Source organism: Cinclus cinclus, chromosome 4 (genome assembly GCF_963662255.1).
Source record: "Cinclus cinclus chromosome 4, bCinCin1.1, whole genome shotgun sequence".
NCBI classification, from domain to species: Eukaryota; Metazoa; Chordata; class Aves; order Passeriformes; family Cinclidae; genus Cinclus; species Cinclus cinclus.
In genome coordinates this window covers 30,180,727-30,207,260 of record NC_085049.1, presented here as the reverse complement: position 1 = coordinate 30,207,260, position 26,534 = coordinate 30,180,727, and the positions used below count along the sequence as shown (strand labels likewise).

The window sequence follows — 26,534 nt, the reverse complement described above, 5'->3', positions numbered from 1 at the left end:
ACCACGCATGATTACAATTGTGCATTTTATTCTGCCATATCCTCAGCACTTCCCTAAAGACCCAGGGACAACATGATCGTTATGTCACTCATTAAAAAGTCACTCCTCCCCTTCTGAGACTTCCAAAACACCTTCAAAAAACCCCTTCTACAATTCAAAATAAAGCTGGGGTTTTTTTCAGATTCACTCTATCCTAAATTATTCCTAAGCCACAGCTCGCAGTGGAAATTGCGTTTATCCCGCTTGGTGCAGGAACAGCTTCTCCTGGTTCCCAGGAGACAGGCACACCGAGGCGTCTGCTCTCCTATCGCTGCATCAGCACACAGAGCCACTAAACTCCGGCAAGAGGGACCAGCCCGGGCCACCACCCCTGTGGGCTCAGCGCTTCCACGCCCTGGAGCACACAGAGCGCCAACAGCTCCTGGTGCGCGGGGACACAGCTCCGTCTCATGTTTCCTCTTCCATCCCCATCCAGGGGATGAGGCTTCAGGGACCGAGGCGCTGCGGGAGGGTCCCGGGGGCCAGGCCCGTCCCACACAGCTCAGGGGCTGGGAGCCCAGCGCGCAGCCAAACCCGCGGCCTGCTCCGCACCCCCGGCCCCGGCCCCGGGCTCGGCGCCGCCCCCACAGCTCCGCGCCGTGCGGGGCGGGCCCGGCCCCGCTCGCTATTAAAGGCGGGTGTTCGGCCGCAGCCGCGGTGTGCGGCCATGGCGAGCTACGTCCAGCTGAACACCGGGGCCAGGATGCCCATCCTGGGGCTGGGCACTTGGAAGGTACCGGGGCGCGCTCCCTTGGGCTGACGGCGTGAGGGCGATGGGGACAGGGGAAGGAAGGAGCGCGGCTGGGGCCTTGCGAGCGCTGTCGGCGCTGCCGACACCCGGCCAGGCCGCTGCTGGGATCTAGCTTTATTTTAGTTGGGGTTTGCTTTGGATGTGGTGGGTTTGTTTGCTTTATCTTGCCATGAGAAAAGTCTTCAGTGCTGTGTTGGTGAGAGCTTTTTCTTTTCTTTTTTTTTTTTTTTTTTTTTTTTTCCATCGCTTTTTCAGTCCCAGCCAGGGAAGGTGACAGCTGCGGTGATGGCTGCTATTGATGCTGGGTACCGCCACTTCGACTGTGCCTATGTGTACCAGAATGAGAACGAAGTCGGGGAAGGGATCCAGCAGAAAATCAAGGAAGGCGTTGTGAAACGAGAGGACCTGTTTGTCGTCAGTAAGGTATGGGTCTGGTGACATAGGGTATGCCAGGGGATACCCTTTTATTTTAAAGTAACCCCCCAGTTCTTTATTTATCTACTCTGTTGTGCAGCATGGAAGCTGCATCACTTAAGACATTCCTGAGATTCCTACTTTACCTCATCCTATATTGAGAATTATGCAGGGTCCATATGACAAAATTGGGTGGTGCTTTCAATTTAAGTCTTAATAAGTGAAACATGGCTACTTCTGCTGTCTGCCAGGACACTGTGCAGACATGTGTTCTGCTACTGCGCACATTGCCCAGTGCCACAGGCCAGTCCTGCTCACAGAACAAGCCCCACTTGAACAGCTGTAGGATAAGCTGGTTTCACATGAATTTCCCAATGGACTGGGCACCCTGCTGAACAGTACAAAAGAGTTACAAGAGCTCACAATGTGCCTTGGCTTTTTGTCTCCAGCTGTGGTGCACGTTTCATGAGAAGCCTCTGGTGAAGGGAGCCTGCCAGAAGACTCTTGCTGCCCTGAAACTGGATTACCTGGATCTGTACCTCATCCATTGGCCTCTTGGTTTCAAGGTACAGTAACAGCAGTGCCCTTGGCTTTGTCTGTGAGTGGCAATTATGAAGAGCTATATGGCTTTATAGCCTGGTGTTTGCTTCAGTTGCATAGATCATCCTGTGTGTTTTGTGTAACAGCACTGCTCTGGTGCTCAGCTGTACTGTGGCCATGTGAGCCAGGCTGCTGATTTTTATCTCTGAGATTCCTGCTTGCATGGCATCTACTGCCCTTCTGGTCATGGAAGAGGCTGACCTTGAACTCTAGGGATGGGTTTCCCTGCTGGAAGCAGAAGTTATAGCTCTTTCCTTTTGATTATTGCATGTGTTGCCTTCTACAGGTCCAAAGTTATGCTCAGTGTGGCTCTTTCTTTGTGGAAAGAGGGCTGTGCTTTGCTGTCTGACAGGAGTTCTTTCTGCTGCATGTTACAGAACCATAAAATAGAAGATTGCTTGTCTTTAATTTCTGTCTTTAATCACTGATACCTTACATACAATCCAGCCTGAACTGACCTTTGCTATAGGAGCATTAGCATTTCACAGGCTCTAGAATTAAACTTTTTAGTTCCTGGCTCTTCTGACTGCATGCAAAGGAATGGATGTCTCGGTTTGACTGTGTCCAAGCTTAGTCTTTCAGTCAGAGCTTGATTCAAATTTTCTCTACCTCTTGCTACCAAGATGAACTGTTCTCTATGATATCTGTATTTTTAAATTTAGTTTCACACGGACAAAAGTATCAAAGTGAGTGTTGTGGTGTAAATAGCAAATGAGTAGAAAATAACTGGTTTTGAATGAAATTGATACTTGGCAGATAGTCCTAACTCGGGGTGTTCTAACCTTCCCTATGCCAGCAACTTAAACAGGGAGACTGCCCATGAAAGACCTGTCAGGAAATCTGTTCCAGTAGAAGGTGAACATATTCGAAGTCCTAAGTAGGTGCTTACTATGCATTTCACTAAAGCACTTCATTATGAGCAGCTAACAACTGTGTATTTTTGTAAACTGGCTATAATTCTACTTGCTGTATTTGAAGTGGAGACTTAAGGTTTGGCATATGAGTTTTGATGAGTAAGGGAACACAGTGTCTGTCAGAAGTATGTAGGCAAAAAAAAAATGCCATAATACCATTTGAAAACAAAGTAAAAGGCTGAGGACTACAGATAATGAGTATTAGTGTCTAATACATATGTAGATAATTAGTATAACAGTAAGGATTAGTTTGTCCTGTAGTAAGAGTTTATGGGATCATGATCTTCAGCTGGTGTTAACCCAACCTCCCAAAAAATGTGTGTTTCAAGCAATTTCTTTCTCACTAACAGGCAGGAGAGGAGCTGTTCCCTGTAGATGACAAAGGCATGGCTATCCCCAGCAACACAGATATTCTACAGACATGGGAGGTGAGTTCAGCCACAGCAGGAGAAAGTTTAGATTGATGAAGGTAATGAGAGCATCAGAGACGGCTGAGAACAGAAGAGAATCTCATGTACTTAGAATTACTTGGAAAGACTCACTGGTACAGTAGCAAATTGTCATATATCAATTCATTTTCCACTTCTAACTTGCTGTGAACTTCAATAATCTCAGAGAATGAGTCCTTTGAGCATGGGAGGCATGGTGCATATACACCAGTGCTAAGGTATTTTTTTTTTCCGCAAACTTGAACTCTGAAAATCGAAACACTTACTTTTGGCTTCTTACGAAGGAAACAAGGCATGTTAGGAAGCATGTATTTTTCAGGCCATGTCTTTGTATATTAGGCACTGACTTTGTGCTTCTTTCTTCCAGGCCATGGAAGAGCTGGTGGATGCTGGACTGGTAAAAGCCATTGGAATCTCCAACTTCAACCATGAGCAGATTGAAAGAATTTTGAACAAGCCAGGACTCAAGTACAAACCTGCAAATAATCAGGTAAGCTGCAAAGTGGCAGAGGTGAATGTTTGGTGTTCTTTTTTGTGTGGTTATTTGTTGTGGGGTTTTTTAAGAAAATGACAAAGATCTTGCTTTGAAATAGGGTTATAGAAAGAGAGATTGGAATAGGCACTACATATTCTTCAATTTCACCCTCCAGCCAAGGTGCTGGTTTTTATGAACCTGTGCTACTGCTTGGAAATCTGGCAATGAGCAGCTCCAGAATCCCTCCTTGTAGGAGGAAAGGAGGGGGAACTCAGATGATCTCTGAAAACTTCCTTGTAGTAGAGCAAGACTTGGTGCAGGTAGAGAGTTGGATGACCTTTCCATGATACTTCTGTGGAGAAGCTAGTTCCTGTTGGTGATGACTGAAGGAATTGATCAGGAGCATGCTTTATGGAATTAAGACAATGAGGGTTAGGAGGAGAGAGGAAATGGAGTTGCAGGGTCGGCAAAAGAGTAGAAGCTGTATAGACAGCAGTGAAATGAAATCTTAGGAGAATTCAGGTGACAGGAGACCTTGGGAGATGATCTGCTCAGAGGAGCATCAGACCAGGTTGTCCAGGGCTTTTTCTATCTTGAAAACCTGTGAAAATGGAGACTGCACAGCTTCCCTAGGCAGCCCCTAGGTCAGTGCTCCCTGACCCCCTTGAGTGTATGAGAGAGAGGAAGTTCTGACATAGTCTCAACCTCTCTTGTTCTCAGCTTGCAGCTGTTGCCTTCCTGCACGTACCACTTAAAGAGCTTGGCTTGTCTTTGAATGATCTTCTAGTTACTGAAAAGCTGCTCCTGGGAGGCCTGAAGCCTTACCTTCCCCAGGCACAACAAGCTCAGCTCCCTCAGCCCTTCCCTGTACAGCAGGTTCTCCAGCCCCTACCTATCCTGGAGTTTCTCTGCTGAACTGATGGCAGTCTGTCAATATTTCTGCTACTGAGGGGAGCTGGGAAGAGAAAAACGGAACACAGTATTATGAAGGTGGTTTAGCAAGGATGAGTAGAGGCAAATGATCATTTCTCACAATTTACTGGCTGTGTTCCTGCTGCCAAGGCTTGCTGCTGGCTCATGTCCAGCTCAGTCTGTTATGACCCCCCCCCCCCCCCCAAGTCCTTTCTAGCACAGCTGCTTAACAGGTAGTCAGGTTCCAGCCTGTGCTATTGCCGGGGCTTTTCCTTCCTAGGTGTGTGGCTTTGTGTGCAGCCTTAAATTCCTTCAGGTTTTTGTTTGCCTGTTGTTTCTGCCTGAATGGGTCCCTCTGAAGCAGCAGTCATACCCTTGAGTGTGTTGGTTGGTTGTTCCCTAGTTTGACATCACCTTCAAGATTCTACCTATTGAATAGTTGAGAAAACTAGATGCTCTATTACTTTTAAATAGCTGTCTTCCTGCAACTGCTGAAGCAAAATAAATATGTATAATATGTCCTAAAAATGGAGCTCTGTTCTGTTTAATATTCCAACATGTCTCAGAGGGGAAACAGGCATGCAGGCCTCTGATAACAGCAGGCAGCTAGAACCACAAATAAAATGCTTGAGGCTGTAAACTGATTCCATGTTTCGCTCTCCTTTGCTCCACCTGTCAGCCACACAAGTTTCTAGGGACTGCCCTCAGAGTGCAGCTGCAGGAGGCTCAAATGGCAGCATAATCCAAATGGTTCTTGCTGTTGCCTGCTGAAAGAAAAGTAGTGCTTCCTGGTGTGCAACTATACTGGAAGTCTTTCTGTGCAAAATATCAAATATTCATGCTTGTTCACTGCCTCCTGTGAGTGAGCAGTTCCTGTTCCATATTCCTTATCTGTGCATTTGCCTGCCAGAACACAGATCTGCTGTGAAGGAGTCTGTATTCCATTATATAGCTGTTTTTATAGAAGTTCACACTGAGTACACCTGTTTGTAAAAGGTCTGTAATGGGCAGTGTAGCAGGCAACCATTCTCAACACTTTCAGACTAGAGGTGTTGGGTTGGGAGTATTGACACAAATCAAATAAAGATTAATGAAACAATGCTGACCTTGAATTTAATATGGTAGCTGCAAAAAAAGTAATGTTTAAGTAGAGGTGAAAAGAACTTTCTACTTGCCTGGTCTGCAATCCTATTGCTTGGATTTTACAGCTTTCCTGGGTGTGCATTTTATTGTCCCATTAAGGCAATTGTACAGTTGGTCACCCATATACTGGAGATGATCTGGATCAGCAAAGTTTTAAGGAGTTTTGTCATAGTCCTTGGCCCCTTCACTGCAAGGAGAGCTACTATAAATAGTAGAAAGGGGGGTGGAGCATAGAGGAAATAAGGACTGTATGGTACTGCTTAGACTGAGTTAGCACAAAAATCAACCTCTGATTTAAAAACTAATCCCTGGAACATGTTAAAACAGTTAAGTCACTGTCAGTCTCTATTCTTTTATGTTGGCAGGTGGAGTGTCATCCATACCTTACCCAGGAGAAGCTGATCAAGTACTGTCAATCCAAAGGGATTTCTGTGACAGCATACAGCCCCCTTGGCTCTCCTGACAGACCATGGTAAAATTGGTTTGCCAGGGAGCGAGTATGGACTATTCTGGAAGCACTGAGAGTACATGTGCAGCATTAATTTTCCATCAGATACAGATCTTTACTAGGTTGGATCTCTTGAGGTTTCTTACCACTGATCTTTTCTGCTGTACAGGGCTAAGCCGGAGGATCCTTCTCTTCTGGATGACCCCAAGATCAAGGAGATTGCAGCCAAGCACAACAAAACCCCAGCACAGGTGGGTAGGTGCCAGAGTACCCTTTCCTATAGCAAAATATGAAGGACAGCAAGTGACAATGTAGAAGACAGGCTTGCTCTTCATTCCCTATTACCTGTGGTGTTAGGGTAGCAATGCAGGTTTGTTCCTTATGTGGCCTTCCATGCATGCTTGTCAGGGTGCTCTGATCGTCACAAGAAACATTTTCTTGACCCATCTTCAGATGCTGCCATGTTTGTCTTCCCATCTCAAGTGCTGTTGCAAAGAAGGGTACATTTGAATAGCCCACTCAAAATCTGGGTGATAAGGAAAGGAGTTGAGTGTCCCTAAATTGCAGGGGAGAGGAGAAAGGAAGCCTTGTGGCATTCCACCACTCCTCTACATGCACGTCAGGAAGTGCTGTTTAGAATTAAGGTGTCATTAGCAAGCAGCTCCAAAGAGTGGGATGATTCTGCTGAGTTGTACCATTTATAGTAACTAACTGCTAAACAGGCTCTGCTTGCCATTGAGCAAGAGCAATCCCCTCTCTGATGCAGTGATGTGCCTCTTGCAGGTTCTCATTCGGTTCCACATCCAGAGAAATGTGATTGTGATTCCCAAATCCATCACACCACAGCGCATTGTGGAGAACTTCAAGGTGAGTCACAAGAGTGAGCTGGGTGCATGACGTGTCCAGGGATGGCTTGGCTTCTCCCTGCATGGCAAGCAGTGATCCTTTCTCACCCTTCCCAGGTGCTCTTCTGACAAAGAGAACTGGGCTTTTTCCCATGTGTTTACCTACAGTCTCCTGAGGGCTGAACTTAAGATGACAGTGGGAGAGCAGAAGTGACCAAAGCTTTGGGGAACACTATACCCTTATAATCTGAGTAGTCACATTATGATTCTTCCTGTTCTGTGTCATGTGAACGAGTCCTTTGACATCTTATTTGGACCCTGCAGTAGCATACCCCAAAAAACTTCTATAGAAGTTTTACTTTTAAGGAAATAGTCCTGGTGTCCATAAACCATGTTGCTGCTCTTGATTCAATGGGTCTTGGACCCAGTTATTAGGATTTTGCTTCCAAACACTCAGTAGCTTTAGGTGGAATATAGATGTATTGCAGCCCCTGCTTTGGCATAGCTCAGAAAGATGCATCCTTCACAAATGGCAGATGGAGTCATTGTGGCACACAGTGCTCCCCAAACTTCTTAATACAACTGGCATGTGTAACTGCAGCCTGAGATTTGTATAATTCCAGCCTCACCCTGCTCACCGCCCTTTCCCATTCCATCTAGAAGAAGCTCAGAAATCCAGAGTAGTGTCTTTTCCCTTTCCCTTCATGCAGTTGATTTTTTTTTTCCTTTTTTGCTTACAAGGGCTGATTTATTTTTTTTTCTTTCCAAAGAGGTGATTTCTCTTTTTCTCCTGTTAGGTGTTTGACTTTGAATTGACTAAAGAGGAGATGGCAACTATTCTCAGCTTTAATAGAAACTGGAGAGCCTGTGAAATGACCATGTAAGTTGCACTTCCTTTTCTTTAAGCTATTAAGTTATCACATAGTTCAGTTCATGAAGTTACAGATAGTAGTCTTGACTGAAATTCAGGATATTTAAACTCAATTTTCAAAGGGGTGATCTTAAAAATAACTTTCCAGAATAAGATTTTTTGGATGTTCATTTTATGAACCAAAACATGATGAGCATTGAGCAAACTTCATTGTCAGCTGAGTCCCCAAGAAGCTCTTTGTAGCTGGAATTACAACAGGAGGTGGCTTAGTCATAATTTTTTTGTTCATATTGGAGGAATGAGCATGATGCACACTTAAAATCTTGACTAGCTTTGCTTGTGGTGTTTTGTCTTCCTCATCACTCTTATGTATATTACAAAATCAGTGTTCTGAGTTCAGGAGTTGTTGGGAAGTTAGATAAACATTCAAAATATGATGTGAGGATTTGCAACTTGGAAGCATAGATCCAGATATGAGATCCTTTTTGGAAGGCTGCAAAAAAGGTCTTCTGTCAGTCAACAGCAGAACCTTGACTTAGTTGTCTACAAAGCGCATCTAGGTCCCATCACCCAAACAACAGAGGGTATTAAAAATCTTCTTGTTTGGAAATGCAGCATGTCATCAAGGAAAAGAGAAACAGACTTTGCCATTATGCAGTTAATCTCTTCCCTTGGTGGTTCTTTGAGGTGGTTACACCTGCACATATCTTTGGGAGGTGAGATAATCTTTGCTTTTTTGATTTCCTTCAGGTGCAAAACTCACAAGGGCTACCCTTTCAATGCAGAATACTGAAGATGGTTTCCTGCCTTTCTCCAGGCTTCCCAGATATGCTTCTGCTGTTGCCTATGAGCTCTGTGTAGCTTTTTCACTGCATCAAACACCTCTCCATGCCCCCATTTTGTTCCTTTTTTTTTTTCCCTACAAAGATGCAGTATATGTACTCTGACTTTGTGCTGTTTTCTTTTTTGGAAGAAGGAAATGCTAAAATGGTTCTGAAGAGCACACTGTGTGGACTAGTAAATTTTCCTTGCCAAACAGCAAGTCTTGAATTGGTAAGCAGAAAGTTTGAGCAAGTTTGAACAAGCAGTCACTTTATTTTGGAATACTGTGATTTGGAGCTAGTGACTATTGTTGTCTGGAAGGACCAGGATATTGGCAGATGTTGCATAATGAGGTCTGTTTTTTATTTCTGATTACTTTTGGGGCTGGTTTTGTTTGTAACACTCCAAGCCTTTTTCCCCTCTAATTGGAAGTATAAGTTGATTTCTAAGTGTTTTCTACATGGGTAGCTCTTTGAAAAGTGTATAGATCCTGGTTTCTTTGTGATATAAAAGCTGTTTTGCTTATAATAAAATACAGTTTCATTACTGTGTGTAATGAGATGGTTATTTCAGCAATGCTCTAATGGTAGTAATGCTGGAGCAGCTGTATATTATCAGCTGTCTCTAGAGATTACACAAAAGCAAGGAAAATTACCATCCCCCACCAAATCATCTGTTGATGTTGACTTCTTACGTGTGCCCTGGGAGCTGCCTGCTCTTCTCATGGTTGAAATTGTGGCTAATGACTCTGTTTGTGTCTCTCTTTAAACAGAACTGTTTTGGTTCTGATAACCAAATACAGTCATGTTTAATTCAGTTTTTTATTTTACTGAGGTGATAGTATACTTTTGCTAGTAGAAAACTTACTCCACTGAATACTTGAAGACTATACAGCATCCTATGGGATTGCTTTAATAAGCAGTAGAAAAATTGCCTTCTCCAGCAGAGGAGTACATGATGCAGGAATGAATTCTGTGCTTGTACAGGATACTGTTGGCAATTATAGTAAAAATGGGTTTCCAAGAAAATCCTGTCATTGAGCTTGCAGATCAGAAGCTTAAGTCTTTGTTCAGGGAGCACAGAAAATAGGCTGATACTGAACTTCTGATTTGAAGTGTGTTTGTCCTTTTGTGGTTTTTACAGTACTGGCACATAGTGGTTTTAAAGCTCTTGCCACCTGAGAGCTGCTCAAGACTATTCACAAAATGCTTTTGGGCACTGGTAAGAGAAGTGGCTAAGGTTGAGTGGCTTTCTTGCATATTCCTGTGAGTTTTTTAGGTGTCTGAGTAGATCTGGGATGTGAGTGGTACCTCTGAGGAGGTTGTGGCCTGGCAGAAAGGGGGTTCTCTGTGAACAGATGGAAGAAGGGAGACACCAGGGCAAAACCAATCTAAATGGTAAATGTAGGATTGTGATTCCATAACTGCATAGCCAACCTTAAAGTGAATTTGGCCTGGTTAAAATGTAACATGAAGGCAAGTTGATATCAAAGCATTTGTGAAATAGGTGGTTTGTTTCCTGGTTCTGATCAAAAGGAGTCTGAGTAAGGAGTCATACTAATTGAAAATTACAAAAAATATGCTCTTCCAATGTAATGGTTAGTGTTTATTAGAAAGAAAATTTTTTAAAGTATTTTTAAACATTTTTCCAGTAATGCTGAGAACAGAATTAGCATGCAACATGTTTTTGGTCACAATAATTGACAATAGGCTAAATAGACAAGATTGAATTAACCTCAGATACAAGGAGAAGAAAAATCAGTGTCTGACTTGAAGCAATATTCTTCTCTAATGCCTATTCTTCTAATATAAATTGATTATAAATCACTTTACATTCTGGGCTTAAAGGCACTTACAGAAAGCTTCAGCTCTGCTTGTGGTTTTGGGAATCTTTAATGTGATAAACAAAAGCTCTAAGGCATCTGAAAAAGCCAGAAGTGGTGATGTTCTTTGCTTAGTCTGAGCTGTGACAGAAAACTGTTTGGGGCAATGTTGACTTGCTTGCAAATAGCATTTTTGTGACAAGTGTGCTCTGGCAAGAAGTTACATTGAGGGTCAAGGCTTCCAAAATAGTGCATCAGGTTCTGTTAGCTTCCTCTGTTTTCTTTTCACTGCAACTTTATGGAAGTTAGTGCCTGAAATTTTCCATTCTGGAAGTAGGAATTTTACTGGAGACAACTTGGAGACAGACTGCTGCACGGCAGAAGGGAGAGCAGGGAGCACTCGGGGTGGAGTGGCACTGTAACAGGCTCTCTCTGTATTTCACTGAATGACTTGGTGGGAAGGAATTTGGAAAAGGTCGTTCTGGGACACAGTGCAGCACTTAGCCGGCAGAGGGCTTGGATCTTGGTGAAGTATCAGAGTGAGAATTGAGGGTAAACAGAGAAGCACCTGAGTGCAGGGGTAATGATGCACAAGCTTAAACAGAAAGCATGCTGCTGTCAAAGCATGGGAAGGGAGTGATAGAAAACCCTGTTACCCTTAATGGTCTTGGATTGCTTCTCCAAGGGTAGATATAATTAAGGCTGAGATAGAGGAAGAGTCTTCCTTTAGTCTAGTTTGATCTAGGAATTGTTACAGTAAAATGCAGTCTGTTGTACCCTCATGCTTGTGCCATACTCTACCTACAAGAGCAGAGATTTCCTTTTGTCTCATAAAAGGTAAAGTGGAAAGATCAAAGAGCTCTGTATCCGGAGCTCAGCATTCCTGCTAACTGAGCTCTTCCTGCTGAAACTGTTCACAGCATTTGTTTTTGTATTGTGATTTGACAGATCTCTGGGTTTCTGATCAAAGACATTTTTAAGGACAAATACAGTCTTGTAGCTTTTCCAATGAAAAGTTGGTTGTGTTTTGTTTTGTGTTCTTAAATTAAGAACTTGTAGTTCAGCTCCACCTTGTCAACCTCTTCCTAGACGTTCTAGGGACTCTGCTGCAGCAGCTGAGGTAGTGTGATACTGTAGCACACCCTGGGAAGAGGATTTCCAGCCTACAGGAAAGATTAAGAGCAGCTAACAGGAAAAAAAACATGTCGTTGGAACTGGTAAAATCAGTACTTGCACAGAACTTGTTTCACTTCCAGCTCCATTCACTGCTCTAAGTGATACCAGATTAGCAGGCCTTTATTTCATGTTTAAAAGAAAATGGCTCTCACAGGACAGATCTATTTGCATGGTAGCAAAGAATGATGGTGAACTGATTTATTGGGGAAAACAGGTAGAGAAAATCAGCGGCGGTATCATTAGAGAAGGGAAGATACTGTTTCTGCAAGTTTCCTTGTGTAGTGGAGGATACAAGAAGTATTTGGAACTGGTGTCTTGCTGGTTGAAGGTAGGACAGCACAGACAGTCTGACAGACACAGCATGTTTGTTTCAGGTTTCAGCTGATGTTCCTTTGAGAGAAAATAGCTTTACTTCAGGTATTGGAACACAAATACACAGGCCTGTCTGGCTGGAATCAGTTTTCATATGATGCTCTCTAACTTGATGTTTGTTTCCCTTAGGGAAAAAGGAGCCAGGACCTCTCCTCTTGCTGAGCTCACAAGTCTGCACAAATGCTATGGAATGCATTTGTTTTGGAGTTGTGAAAACTGAGGCACAGGGAATTATAGTATTCAAAATGGGAAAAGAAAATCCAGTCTTTGGATTTTAATGTGTATTCACTGTGTTGAAGATGCAACTAGAAATCTGGAGTCTTTTGCTTAACTGGGGCACAGAAGAGTTAACTTGGGAGAAATTATTTTCATTTCAGTCACTTAATACTCCCCTGGTGTGTCATCTACAAACTGTCAATAACTATTTGTCATCCCTTCCTCTGCCTTGTCCTTGGTTTCTTTACAATACAGAGCTGTCTTACTCTGGCAGGACCTTGTTTATTTTACCTGTGAGGCAGCTCTTAAAAGTATTAAATAGGCCTCATTGGTCTTGCATTTTAACTTGTTAAAGTGCATGGTACAGGACCATTAGTGCAAACATCTGCAAGACTCCATATTTTTTCCAAACTCTTAAGAAAAAAAAGAGCAAGCTGAATGCAAAATAAGCTATTCTAAGCTGAAACAGGCCTGATTACAAGTCAACTGGTAGTTGCTTGTAAGAGCAGCTGAACTGAATCAGAGTATCTACATATTTGTGCATCTTGCCTACAGCTGTGGTCAAAATAAGTTGCTGAAGATGAATAAGTTGAGCATTGAAGCAGTGTTATTTAAATATTCTGACAGCGGTTTGTTCTTATGTTTAACAGCCATGAGTTAAACTCTTTGTTGTTCAGTTACCTTCTGAATCTGTTATGTTCCAAGGGAATGATGCTTCACATTCAGTTTGTGAAGAATTGCCATCTCTTACTTGTTTTGGGCTGATTTGCTGGTAGATTCATTTGATTCTACTGTTTTTTTTACAGTGGAGGAAATACCTGGTCTATTTCCAGTCACACTTTGTGAGCTCCTCCAGGTTTGATAAACATCTGGCACAGCTCCTTGTACTAGTGTCAGGTTAAGGAAAGTCTTACTCTACTCAATTACCATCTGTATAAATTATTCCTAGGCCATTAATTATCCTAATCAGTCTTCTTTCAAGATTCAGAGGAAGGCAAGGACCAGTATTTCTTGTGCAAGATGCCTTGCAAAAAAGTTTATGAAATAGGTTTGTACCTGATTGTCTTTGGCTTCTCATTCAGTTTGCTTTTGAATGATATGGACCTCAATATGATAGAGCTTGGAATTAGAGTAGGTGGAAAAGTTGAGCAGCCATGACCAAGAAAGAATTTTTGATTTTTACCTATTGTTCATTACCTGTGTTATCCAGATTTCCCTCCAAAACATGGACATAACACTTCACTTTTTTCACCCAGCCTCTTTGGAACTTTTCATGAGGTTTGACTGTACCAGAATGGATGAACTCCACAATAAAAAGCTGAATTCATGAGACAACACACTGTGATACAAAGACAAATGCTCAGCTAAGGTGTTTTCATTTTACTGGGTTCATTGGCACAGAATGTTGCTGCTGACTAGGAACCATGTATGTGTGGGTTTGGTGTGAGAGCAGTGCTGCACAGCTGATGGAAACTGAAAATTAATTTGGTATGCTAAAAACCTTTCCATACAGCTCCTGGCAGCAGGGTCAGGGCTGTGCTTGCTGTGAGGCAGCAACTCTTCTAGAAAGGCATATTGTAAATAGGGCTGTGGCTCTGCTGCAAAACAGGGGGGCTTTATTTCCCAGTAACTGACACCACCCAAATTCTTCTCCTTTTACCTTTGCTAAAGTTTCTGCAGCTGAAAAAGATCTATTGTCTGTGAAACAAACACACAATCTCTGGCTTCTAACTTGTTTTGAATTTCTTACTATTATATGGCTACTGTGATCATCTTGTCTGACTTCCTGCCTACCACAGTCTATAAACATCCTGTAAATAGCTTCAAATCTGATAGCTATGATTAAATTGGAATGTGGTTAGAAAATTCCTATTAAGTAGAGAATATTTCAAGATGACTGTATGCTACAGCCTTAAGTGGGTATTGCTGCTACTGTAGATTGACAAGTGACCCCACAGGCTGAATACCTGGAAGCAGAGCACCTTCCACAGATTTCACTTTCTAATTGCATCTAGGATTATATACTGCAACTGGCCTTTTACATGTAGCATGTTCAGGAGGAGAAAAAAGAGAATGCCTATTACAGGCACCTTCCTGTCCATATCACTGCATTATAGCTGTTCAGTGTCAATTCCTGATAGATTTTTCAGACATTTCTTTAGAAGAGTTGCTGTAGGAAATTCAATTTGATGGGAATTTGCTGTTATTTCTAGGGCACCTGTTACTCAAACATCTTGGGAAAGTCTGAAGCAGCTCAAAGATATGTCATCATTTCCTTTATCAACTACAAAGAAAATGAGTTGGAAAAGAATATCCATGAAGGGTGTGTCTTAGTCCTGACCCTTAATTACACAATTTTCTTTCCCTCTGCATACAATGCTGAACTGCCTTGTTCTTATCCTGGGCTGCAAGAGCCTAAAGCAAGTACAGGAGTTTTGAGTGAAGTGTTAGAGCTTAAGAGCAAGTCTTGATTTAGAGATATCTCATTAAAACTGCTGTGTGGCCTGCAGCAGCACTGACTTTTTTTTTTTATTGTTAACCAGAGACATCCTTTGAGTCAGAACACAAGCGAGCAGTACAGGAGAGTGAAAATCTACTGTTGGCTTCTGTGAAGCTGCCCAGCTTTTCTGCTTGCTAAGTATGACAGTTGCCAAACAAAATAATTCCTGTGTATTCTTTATCAGACTGGATTTTCTAGGAGAGATTCACAGTCTCAACTGCAGCCATTCTACTGATAAAGGCAGTATTTATATAATCTTGCAGATACTGGAAACAAAACATACAAATCTCCTGTAGTTTATTAGTTTTTAGCAGTTCATAAATAGCAAAGATCATTAAGAGAAGATCTCCTGAATCATAATTCAGCAGTGTCCTCTAAAGAGCTTTCAGTCTGTTACTCTGAAATTACTGAACTTGGCATCTCGTGTCATTAAGGTCTGCTGTTAAGTAGGTTGTCTTGTACTGATTATTAAAAGATAGGGTATTCATTGCCCTCTCGTCCATAAACATAACTAATCAGAGAATTTAAATTGTCTAAACTCTGTCAGGATTTATAGTTATGACAAAGGCTGCTGTTGCCTAAACCCAATATATGGGTTTATTAAACTTCATTATCATTGCTAAATTAATAGAGAATATATGTTTTGCTGCAACTGAACATTGTGTGAAAGCACAGATAAAGGACTGATATAACTGCTTGGTAAAAAGGGAAGCAAATGTATCCATGTTCAAAGATGAATCTTCAGAATGCCAGTGAGTTACCTTCTCCCATTTTTAAATACATATTCCCCTTCTATCATGAATTAATATGCCAAGTATTGCAAATTACTTGAAATAACAATAAATGGTCTGGATTCCTGGAGGATCGGAAGCTGATGCCTAGGTCAGCCTTCAAAAAAAGGATAGTCTTTGTGATTTCTGCATCTAGAAGAAGAGAGCATGATTAAAACATTTCAAGGATATAGTTTAAAGGAAAAGCTTCCCCCCCCCCCCCCCCCCCCCCCCGTAAAAGAACTAAAACTGAAATACTTGGAAAACATGAGAGAGTGTCTGCTTAGTGTACCCAGGGCAGGGTACCCTCTGTAATCTTTGCATATATCTGTGACCTCCTTCTTAAAGGATAAGGTGTCTTTTGCGCAGTTGAAATTGACAAAGTTCCCTGAGATATTAAACCTCTCTCTTGGGAATTCCCAAATCCCCCAGGAAGCTGTCAGACAAGTGGGTAACCTGGGAAAACTGAATAAAATGCAGATCTTGAGTCTGTAACCATTCTGTTATCTGGGCCCTGCCTCAATAACATTGGCAGGAGTACACAGGCACAGCTTTTCCCTTCAAAAAAACCCTTACAACTCTCATTCTTAAAATGGAGTTTATTTACTCTGACTCTCTCTTATATGAAGGAGACAAAGAATATGGTGGGGGGGAGGGAGGGAGGGTGGGAATAGCTGTTTATTTATTTTGGAATTTCCAGCTCATTTTGGTTTTCAGGCAGCAGTTTGGTATGCATCCAGTTCAGAATCTCTTAAGAATGTTGTGCCTGGAGAAATCCCAGTGTTCCCAACCTGTACAGGATAGGCAGTGCTCTAATAAGCCCAAGTGTGAGATTCCAGCAGATGTGACCAGGTGTTGGCTGAGACTACCTCTCTTAATTTTTAAGTGGGGCTATCAACTAGTGTCTGTTAAGAGGATCTCCAGTGGTAAGGTAGTCCTGCTGATGCCTGGAGGAGGAGGAGGTACTCACTCGCTTAATGCACAGATGCGATAGCACTTCTTGAAACTGAGGAGGGTCTCCATCTCCTCTTGAGCCACTTCAAAGTCAAACACCTGCATGAAGGTCCCAGACAGCTGAATTACTTCAGTTTGCAGTGAGAACAGGATGTTTATTTGCAGAAAGAATACCAAAAGCAAACTGAAGCACTAGGAGCACCCTAGTGCAGGGAGAGCAGTGAATAAGTGTGTAAGGTTACAGTGCTGGTGGGGTCTTTGTATCTTATGTATGGGGTTATTGCCTGCATCATAATTGTGCTACAACATGGAAGGAAGGGTTTGGCTCTTGCCTGATGTATTCTAATTGAAGACATGGCTCCTTACTTTCAAAGCGACTTTTTGCTTTCATAAAGAAGTAATAAGCTATGTGGTATATGACAAAGGTTTTGCTGGTTTGAAGTTGGAGAGGGATGGTTTGTACCATTGGCAGAGTGGGTTTTTTTTCCTGTGTAGTTTTAATACCACTAATGCCTATGCAGGGTACCATCTTACCTTAAAATTTTCTTCAATCCGCTGTCGAGTGACAGATTTGGGAATTACACTCAAATTTCTTTGAATTTGGAGCCGAATAAGCACCTACAGGAGCACATAGGGAATTTAGAGATGAGAAGTGCTGACTGTCTTTGGAAAGCTGAAAACCAAAGATGCCTGCATGGTTACACAGAGCAGCTCTAGTGGTAATCTGAGAGGGTTTACAGAGGAGAAGCACTACCTATACCCTTCCTAATTATCACATGAGCTCAATTGATCCTTATCCATCTCTGAAGCAGAGATGTCAACAAGGAAGTGCATTGACCAAGCGTTCAGGACTGGCAGGGATGCTGTGTGGAGAGGCAGCCAGTGTGCTAGTTAAAGCCCAAAGCCACTGGTAATTTTCTGTCCATCACTAAAAGTAAGAGGCAATATTTTTCTAAAGCATTAAACTGCAGCCACAACACAGCTGGAATTCCATATTATTATTCCATAGTACCTCTGTAAACAGTTCCTTAATAAAATAAAGGAAAATAACTCTGACCAGTATTAACCTGAGCTGGGGTTTTGTTATGCTTGTGTGCAATTTCCTTAATTTGAGGATCATCAAGAAGGGAAATATGGTCAGGCTTGGACCTGTGAAAATAAAAAATAAAACCAGGCTTCAGTAGTTGAATGACCCATTGTCTTTTCCCTCAAGCCCTGTATCATAAGAATATTATTGACATTATTAAAAACATAATCTTGCACGCTTTATCATCTTGTTACTTCAGTTCCTGCCTTCATTCTTTCCATGAATGGAAGAATTCTTTCTCATGAACACATGAGAAGAGGCCTGTAGTTTCTAGTAAAAATAGGTCACTATAACGCATTTCTGTCCAGCCTGAAATCAGGCTGGGAATTTCTTTGATCCAGATCCCAAGAATTTCATCTTGTCCTTTACAAGCACAGCTGCTCTGGCAAATGCCTTGTCCCAGGTCAGAGAAAGCCATGAAGATGGGAGTAAAAGCAAAATTTCTGCAACTTACCAATTTAAAAACTGGATCCCTTTGTCCCAGTAGGACTGCAAAGTTGCTATTTTTGTAAGCATCTGCTGCTTTGTTTTTTTTTGTTTGTTTGTTTTGCCTTGTTTCTTTTAGTTCAGAAATTCTCCTACATGTTTAATAAGCTCACCAAAGCTCAGTTAAGAATTCTCTGCATTCATCAACCAACTGATCCTTTTTCTTCAACCTATGAAACTGTAGTGGACTGATTATCAATAGTTGTGAGGCTTCTATGGGTGTGATTTTTTTTTTTAATTGAATTAGTAAATCTTTTTCTAATTGCAGTTTTTACTCTGAGGTTTCATCCACATCCTGAGACTGGTTTACTGCACTGACTCCAATTTACATCTAAGAAAGAAATCTCATAACACATTCTTACCTTGGCCAGTTGGGTGCTCCAAGGGGACAATATGCAGTGACAGAGATCCCTTTGGATTGGCAAAATTTAATCAGCTCTTCCTGAGGAAGATAGGGGTGGCTCTCAATCTCAAAAAAAAAAAAAAAAAAAAATTACTTTTCACCTCTCAAGGTTTAGCATCACTGTGATGACCTACCACGTGCCACATCAGCTTTGAAAAGGTGGTTCTTTTTGCATGTGTGGGGTTTTTAAGGGATATTTAAGAGATGTTCCAACCAATGCAACACACCAAACAGATGAGATGTCAGTATGGAGGAGCTGGAGGACAATTTACCTGATTATTTGCCGGTTTGTATCTTAAGCCTGGTTTGCTCAGGAGTCGATCAATCTGTTTCTGGTTGAAGTTGGAGACTCCAATAGCCTTCACCATTCCCATGTCCACTAGCTCTTCCATAGCCTAGAAACACCACAGAATCACACTTCCTATTCAGCTCTTTCATTTTTATATGGAAAAAATGCCCCCACAAAAACTTCAGTGGTAAAAATCTTCCTGGCTGGACTCCTCTTGTGCTGTGCTATGAGAACAGTACATGAACAGTGGGGTCTGGTCAGAGTCAGGGTCTCACATTGTGTGTCACCATACAGAAAAATAACAGCAATATTCACACAATTCCTAAACTACTATTATTTTAGTAAAATATGACCATTTTGAAATACTATCTCCAGGCAGACCTCCACACAGATGAAAGAAATTCTTTCAGGGTAATTCTTCAGCTAACCAAATAATAATCCCATAATAAAAAGCACATTCTTTGGAACAGAGCAGTTCAACAAGGAGCTGTTACGAGCTGGAACAAGATGGATGCTGGTGATCAACACTGATTAATTTCCCAAGAGAGATGTATCATTTAGCAATTGGATTATAGGATAAGCAGCACTGTGTAACCCCTCCATCGCCTATTTTCTTTCACACTAATGAGCAGTAAAACATCCAGACAACCCTAATCACATTGTCACATCCATCAGAAAAGAAACAGGAAATTAATCTACTACCAGCCTTTAGAGCAGGAGATACCTTGTTCCAAAGCAGAAATAATTTTCATTTGAAGTTCCTGTCATAAGCAGTAGCCTGAAATGTCCAATTTTCCTTCAAATTAACAACAAAAACATGCCTTTTCTTCATCTGACAGAAGGCAAGAAGCATCAGTGAATTCTTCTGACTCCAGTGAGTTTCTTACCTGCTTTTGGCCTGGCTGTGCTGAGCACACGGTGGGAGTGGAAGGGGAAGGAAGCCCAAACCATAGGCCAGGCAGAAATTTGAACTCACACCCGAGCCTGGCCTCCCATGCAGCCTGTGCTGCACACAGAGCTCAGCAAAGGACTTTGGCCAAGTTCCATTACCTTCTAAAGAAAGAAATTTGGGTCCTCTGTTTATTGGCACGGGCATGTTAGTTTTCCTGGGGTCTGAACAACTCAGGTGCAACTAGAGATGAGCATGGCTACAACTACAGCCACCAAAAATTGTCCAGAGAGCAGGGTAGGGATGACAGCAACAGCACATGTTAGCTCAAATCACTGCAGGGTACACACACAGTCAAAGATTTCCTCTTGTCATGCCAAACCAGCCAGTTTAGTAAGCAGTAGATATAAAAATACCTAAATGTTGGCAGAGTGACACAAAAAGGAGACCAAGGACACAGAGAAATCAACAGTCTCGAATACTTTGTGTTAGAAATTCTCTCAGAACAATTCCCACAGTGGAAAGCTTAGAGTTTTCAGGCTGTTATTTCAATCTAGCGAGATATTTTTGGCCTGTAAACGAATGTACCTCCCACGTATCCAGAAAATCTGTATCGCTGGGAATGATCATGCCATTTCCATCTGTAGGAAATAACTCCTCTCCTGCCTATCAGCACAAGAAGAAAAACAACATTAATGTCAGCTGAATTATAAGTACTTAAAGAAATCACTTAGAAATTTGGGCGAGTGGAGCTGGAGAAAGTGAGCTGGATATCCTGACTTATGTTTGTGGTGGTGTGGTGAGACATGGCTGAAACGAGTAGCCTGTACCAACAGAGAAATCTTCAAGAAAATCTGTCTCTTGAGACTCTCTACTGCAGGCAGAGGAAGAGCAGGCATTTCTGTGAGCTTCAGGCTGGGAGGTGACACAGTGGGGAAAACAGGGTTTATTTAACCTGGGCATAGAGAGAGAAGAGAAAAATCGGAACTAAGTAGTTCATGTTTGATTCTTGATAAGGAAATGGCAGCCAAACCCCACACTCTTGAGAGGAATGTGATCTGGATGGTAATTTGATCCATGACTTAAAAATGCTGCACAGGGAAAATAAGATGGTTTTTGTACTACAAGACCTAGTTTAAGCAGCCATGGCCTTACCTTTCTTTCTGGACTCTCCCTGCAGAGATTTATCATTATGTCCTAATGAGGTTTACCAACACTCCTCATTGGAGAGGACTAAAGACATGTCTGGTCCTGAAGGCAAAAGGGGCAGAGCCCTGACAGATGGATCCCGGGACTTAAAGTTGCAATACCTTGAATCCCATGGGACAGTGCATCAGGTAGAGATCCAAATAATCCAGCTGGAGGGCAGCAAGTGTTTTCTGGCATGCCTCCTTCACCAGGGATCTCTCATGGAAGGTGGACCACAGCTGTGGGGGAACACAAAGCCTGGGAGCTGCTCTCCTGCCCTCACAGTGGCAGAGCATCCCTGACAGGGAAACATGGCACAGACACAGAGGCAGCTCAGGATGTGGCACATCTCATCCTGAGGAATTGCGACTTGAGGTGCATTAAATGATTTGTGATACAGTTAAGTAAGTGAAATGAGAATGGGATACTCTGAAATTCCATCAGTTATTGCAACTATTAAAACAAAGAAAATAAGTGAACCTGGTGAAAATCAACCTGCCAGCTTCCAGCAGATAGAAGTTACTGTATTTTTCCTACCATTGTTGTTGAGGGAAAAAACAAAACAAAGCATAACATACAGGAGCTGACAGGCTGAGGCTGGTGGCACAGCAGGAGTGACCATGAAAACAATAGCCTTGCTTCCTATCCCAGAGGCCATAGAGAGCACGGCCTCAGTTCCTGTCTCCATGGCTGACAATGGATATGGACTACAAAAAAGCCCCTCTCAAACCAAGCCTTTTGTTTTTCAAGGGTTGACCTATTCCTTCACCCCCCTATCCACAAATTGCATTGCTCTGACAGACAGGAGTTAATTCCCATTAGTTAATTCATCCCGTGGCACTTTCCATGTTAGGATTTTATCTTTCCTCCCTAGAGCTTGGCCCCATGTGAGAAATATTGTCCAAGGGCACACCTTGCCGACAATAAAGAGCTCTTCTCGCCTCACGACGCCCTCCTCGATTTTTTGTCGCAGGGCATCCCCAATCTCGCTCTCGTTCTGGTACATGTAGGCACAATCAAAGTGGCGGTACCCAACATCGATGGCAAACTTCACTGCGTCCCTTGCTGCTCCCTGCAGAGACTGAAACCAGAACAGAAGCCAGTGATTTGCCAAATAGCAGATGAAGAAGTTTGCTGTTCTGCAAACCTGGCGTTTTTAAGCCCCCAGATGAGTTCCGGGCTGTGTCTGGCTTTCATTAACTTTGTGAAATCAAATAACTAAGGGTGTCACTGAAGACCCACTGATGATCACCTGAGCTGATCTGCCCTTTATTCTAAAGTTTGGAAGCTCTTTTTGAGAGATGAGGCTATCTTGAAATGTTGTAATTTCCCCAGAAATTAAAAGCAACTTTAGTGTGACACACTGGTGACATGAGGAAACCAATCGCACAAAAACAATCCAGCTCTGGTCCTGCACGGAAACAATCCAGCTCTTGTTGACACAGGACAGGGAGGCGAAGGGACTCAAAACGCTAGAGACAGTGCCACCTCCTGGGTAAAATTCACACTTGGTACTTAATAGCAAAATAAATCACTTCAGATTCTTTGCTTGGAGACACTAAAGAGCTGTTTGATGACTGAATCCAGAAAATGGCACTCCAAACAGAAACGTGATTCAAAACTGTGATCACCTGCTTTTTTTTTTTTAATACCACTTCTACAAGTGTTTACCAGTCAAAGGGTGTTTATCTCGTTCACCTAAATTAATAACAACAGAAACATAGAAAATGCAGCAATATTTTTTCCCCACAAGGCTACACGCAACAAAAGAGCCAGTTGAAAACTTTTCAGGTTTTTCTTTTTTGCAGTGCCTTTCCCCATCCCATCCCATCCCATCCCATCCCATCCCATCCCATCCCATCCCATCCCATCCCATCCCATCCCATCCCATCCCATCCCATCCCATCCCATCCCATCCCATCCCATCCCATCCCACATGTGAGCCTTTCAGGGCAGCATGAGGAAGCAGGCATGGGGAAGCAGGCTAACAGTTGCCAAAGGCTGGCATTTTGAAACACCTCACCTCTGGGTGCTGCTGGAGCATGGGAAAGCTGCCATGCAGGAAGGAGGAGTCAGCAGAGAACAAAGGCAACAAGACATTACGCAAAACTCTGTCATGTGAGATGTTTTTCAGAGAAAATAATCAATTGTTTCATTTTACAAGGCTTTGAGTCAGAGCTGCTGGGTGAAGGGAAGGCCCCATCACTGCACCAAAACTCTGAGGCTGCTGTGGGAACCTTGAAATCAAATAGCTTTAATGAAATAATCACTGTGGGTTTGGGCCATGCCTTCATTACATAACAGATGACATTATTTTGTGCTGGCAGGGATCATGTGCTCAAAATTTTCCTTCTACTTAGTCCTAGCCAGTTTCTATTAGCAGCTTAAGAAGTTTCTGCAGTGAGCTCCCCCAGGACAACGTTGTGCCCTAAGAGGCCCCCCAAGACACACTTTGGTTTTTAAAGTCTACTTTAGGCTTTTTAGTGTCCTTTGTTGTCATAAAAATAAAGACTGAAAGGGTTAAACAAACTCACTCCCATTTGTGCACATAAAGTTAAATGCTGATTAGCATTAACTGACCCAAAAAATATGGCTAGAATTTAAGACATTTTAATGGTGACTGGAAATGTGTTTCATGGAGCTGGGAAGTTGTGATTTGACATATTTTGTTTCCAGTCTGAGATCCAGGAGGAAATCTACTTTTTTTTATCTTTTTACCTTTCTTAGGTTAAGTTTCTTAGAATTTTCAGCTCATTTCCAGATTCCTTTTACGTTTATAATTCAGTATATTCTTATATCTACTCTCTCTTACTAAAAGTCCATTAGGTAACATTTGCAGGTAAAGAACCACACAAACTATATCCCTGCAAAATGCTGCATACTCATCTGCTGCCAATAAAAATAAGTTATGCTCAGTCTCTAAGGAATTATTGTGAATTCCCATTTCCAAATCTACTTATTGCCCTTAAGTTACTGTATCTACACACACTCATCACAGATAACACCTACATGACATGCTGGGATATTTATATCCAATGCCAAAAGAAAAAAACAACAAACAAACCCAAAACAAACAAATAAACAAACAAACAAAAAACAAGGAAAAACGAGCTGAGCGGAGTTTTTACTGCATCATTATAGCATGATTTTTTTTTCCCATAGCTAAGAAAAATCCGGTACCTACTTGACTACCTCACTCCAAAGGTTTCCTGAAGGCCGGGAACACAAATAGATACAAATAAATACCTGCATTACCTGAGATATTGCTGCTGGAAAAAAAAAATCTGCTGTCATTTTCAGCAATCTTCTAGTGTCACCTGCCTGACCATAAGTCCCCAGCTGCAGCAGGTACCTGCCAGGTCCCCAGTCCCAGGATGGGCATCCTCCCACCAGTGGGCAGCACCAGGTAAGTGGCCATGTGCAGTCTCCTCCCAGCACCACGGGCAATGCAGAGGCTGTGGTCTGTTGCAAAACCTTTTAAATCATCTTTGCCCCTCCCTCCTGCCTGCTGACTGGCTGCAGACAAGGAAAATACATGCAGAAGTGCTATAATAAGAGGAGGTAGGGAATTTGGTTTATCTCACCCTTCGAAGAACTTAAAAACTGATTGTAGGCTCCTCATTAATTTATTGAGTGAGCTTGTCATGGCAATTTTGGCAATTTTGGCAATTTTGCACTGGCTGAGGGTGCAGGTTTTTTGTACACCCCATGGGCTCTGCTTTTCTGCAAAAAAAGTGGTATTTGGGGAGTTGGCACATGCCCCAAAACCATTTCTCATCTCACCTGTCCTAAACACATCACCAGAAGATGCCAGAGAGCTGCAGAAGGATTAGCCTGTCCACAGGAGTAATAGTATTTTTTTTTAATTCCCAATATGGCTTCATCCCCACAGTACCAGGCACCTATGTTTTAATGGTTTTTAAAATTATTTTTTATTATATTATATATATTTGATCTCAAGGTTTCCCATAGTTTTTGCTCTTAGCCACTGTAGGATGAGTGGTCACTCCATTCAGAACCCTTTTTATTTCTGAGCTCAAAAAGATCAGGCCTGTTGGCCTGAATTCTGCCATAAAAGCAGGGTTTAACCAGAAATTGTAGTGCCCAGGGCTGCTCCATGGAGATTTCATTCCCCTACGTGGTTTTTCTCCTTATTTGTGAGAAAAAGGGATTATGTGATGACCACGACGCTCTCAATTATTATTTCCCTGTCCTTCAGTGATTTTTAAAATTACATATAGACATTTTACAAATTATAACTTTGTGAGAGATTTATTAGATGTATTTGCTTGCTTTTTTCCTGGTTTTCTGTGTGTTTCTTGAAGGTGAAGAATATCTGAATCTGAGGAAGAGTCTGGCAGAGATGAAGCAGAGAATGTGTAATTTGCTACTGCATGGTAATCCTAAACCAAACAAAAATCGGAAACAAGGAGTTACCAGAACCTGCAATTATTCTTCCACACACATCCTCTTGGCTTTATCTGGCTTTTCCAAGCCCTTGTTGGTGCTGGGCTTCATTTGCACAGTGACTCAAACACAGGACAAATAATTCCAGCTCCTCTGTAGCAGTTTTTCAGTAAAAATGTGTTTCTGGCAGAAATGCCAGGAGCTGCTTGATGGCAGCACACCAGCACTGAATCCCAGGTGCTGGGCTGAAAGGGACTTCCTCGGATGAAAACAACTCCTTAGGCTGGGCTTTGCTGTGGACACAGGGGCAACCAAGGTGACTTTTTGCAGAAGCAGCCCAGGTCAGGCAGTTTTAATAAACAAAATTTAAAAAACCCAACAACCTATAACTAAAATTAAATATAACAAATAAAAAAAACCCAAAACATAAAACAAAAAACTCATCACCAATTTTCTAACTAAATCCTACAATCCTAATCCAACCCCCAACATAAACTTGAAAAATTCTTTATGATAAAATCTCCAACCACCCCACCTAAAAAAAAAAAATCACAAAACCCTCTACTACGCAAGCAAAATATTAACTCTTTCACTACCAAAAATAAAACTTGCAAACACTTTATTCTCTCTCCTAAATAAAAAAAACCCCAAACCAAAATAATACACACACAAAAACAACATAATACCACCAAAGTCAAACACTGATTTGCAGTTCGCTCACCCTCCTGCTCTCCCAGCTCTGTGTGGAAGCAATTTAAACTTTCACGTGACAGCAATCCTGAAAACAAAACTCACTGTGCCTCCAGCACAAGGGTGAAGTGTCCAGGTTTAGCTGGTTTTCCTTGGCTCTTGGAGATAAACATTAGGAGGAATAGATCAAGAATAAACCACAACACTGATTTTCTAAGGAATGTATCCCATAATATTTTATTTTAAAAACCCACTGATTACTTTTCTTTGGAAATAAATGTGGCTTTTTTCACTGAAACTATTCTTAAATGTATCTCTGCAATTGTTTCCTTGATGGGCGGCATCCCTGGAAGGTTATGACACATTTAAGGCATTTTTCATATGCAGAAGTTTTTAAATTTCAAGTTACAGCTAATCAGAAATGTCAGTCTCTCATCCTATTAACTTCTCAGTTCCCAAAAGTGCAGCTTTTTTCAGCTCCTTCACAGAGGCACTGTTGAAAAAGCAAACAAACTTGATCTTCTTACTCACCCATTGCAAGATGCTTTTGAAATAGTGCAATGCATTCCTGAAAATGAACAGCCTGAAAATTCCTCATCCTG

The 26,534-nt window shown here is 42.1% G+C and overlaps 2 protein-coding genes across 2 annotated transcripts; one reads left to right on the top strand and one right to left on the bottom strand.

Moving 5' to 3' along the window:
- Positions 1 to 680: 680 nt before the first annotated feature.
- LOC134043024 (aldo-keto reductase family 1 member B1-like) lies at positions 681 to 9,118 on the top strand. Its single transcript, XM_062491012.1, has 10 exons — positions 681 to 772; positions 1,046 to 1,213; positions 1,654 to 1,770; positions 3,069 to 3,146; positions 3,535 to 3,657; positions 6,063 to 6,169; positions 6,315 to 6,396; positions 6,929 to 7,012; positions 7,788 to 7,870; positions 8,612 to 9,118. The coding sequence occupies exons 1-10, from the start codon at positions 707 to 709 to the stop codon at positions 8,652 to 8,654; spliced, it is 951 nt and encodes a 316-aa protein (XP_062346996.1). The 5' UTR covers positions 681 to 706; the 3' UTR covers positions 8,655 to 9,118.
- Positions 9,119 to 15,652: 6,534 nt separating this feature from the next.
- On the bottom strand, positions 15,653 to 24,253 carry LOC134043763 (aldo-keto reductase family 1 member B1-like). The gene is made up of 10 exons (XM_062492496.1): positions 24,188 to 24,253; positions 21,749 to 21,916; positions 20,958 to 21,074; positions 20,236 to 20,313; positions 18,742 to 18,864; positions 18,429 to 18,535; positions 17,561 to 17,642; positions 17,028 to 17,111; positions 16,510 to 16,592; positions 15,653 to 15,692 (listed from the first exon to the last, which is right to left on the bottom strand). Exons 1-10 carry the CDS (start codon positions 24,251 to 24,253, stop codon positions 15,653 to 15,655), a joined length of 948 nt encoding a protein of 315 aa, XP_062348480.1.
- Positions 24,254 to 26,534: the final 2,281 nt, after the last annotated feature.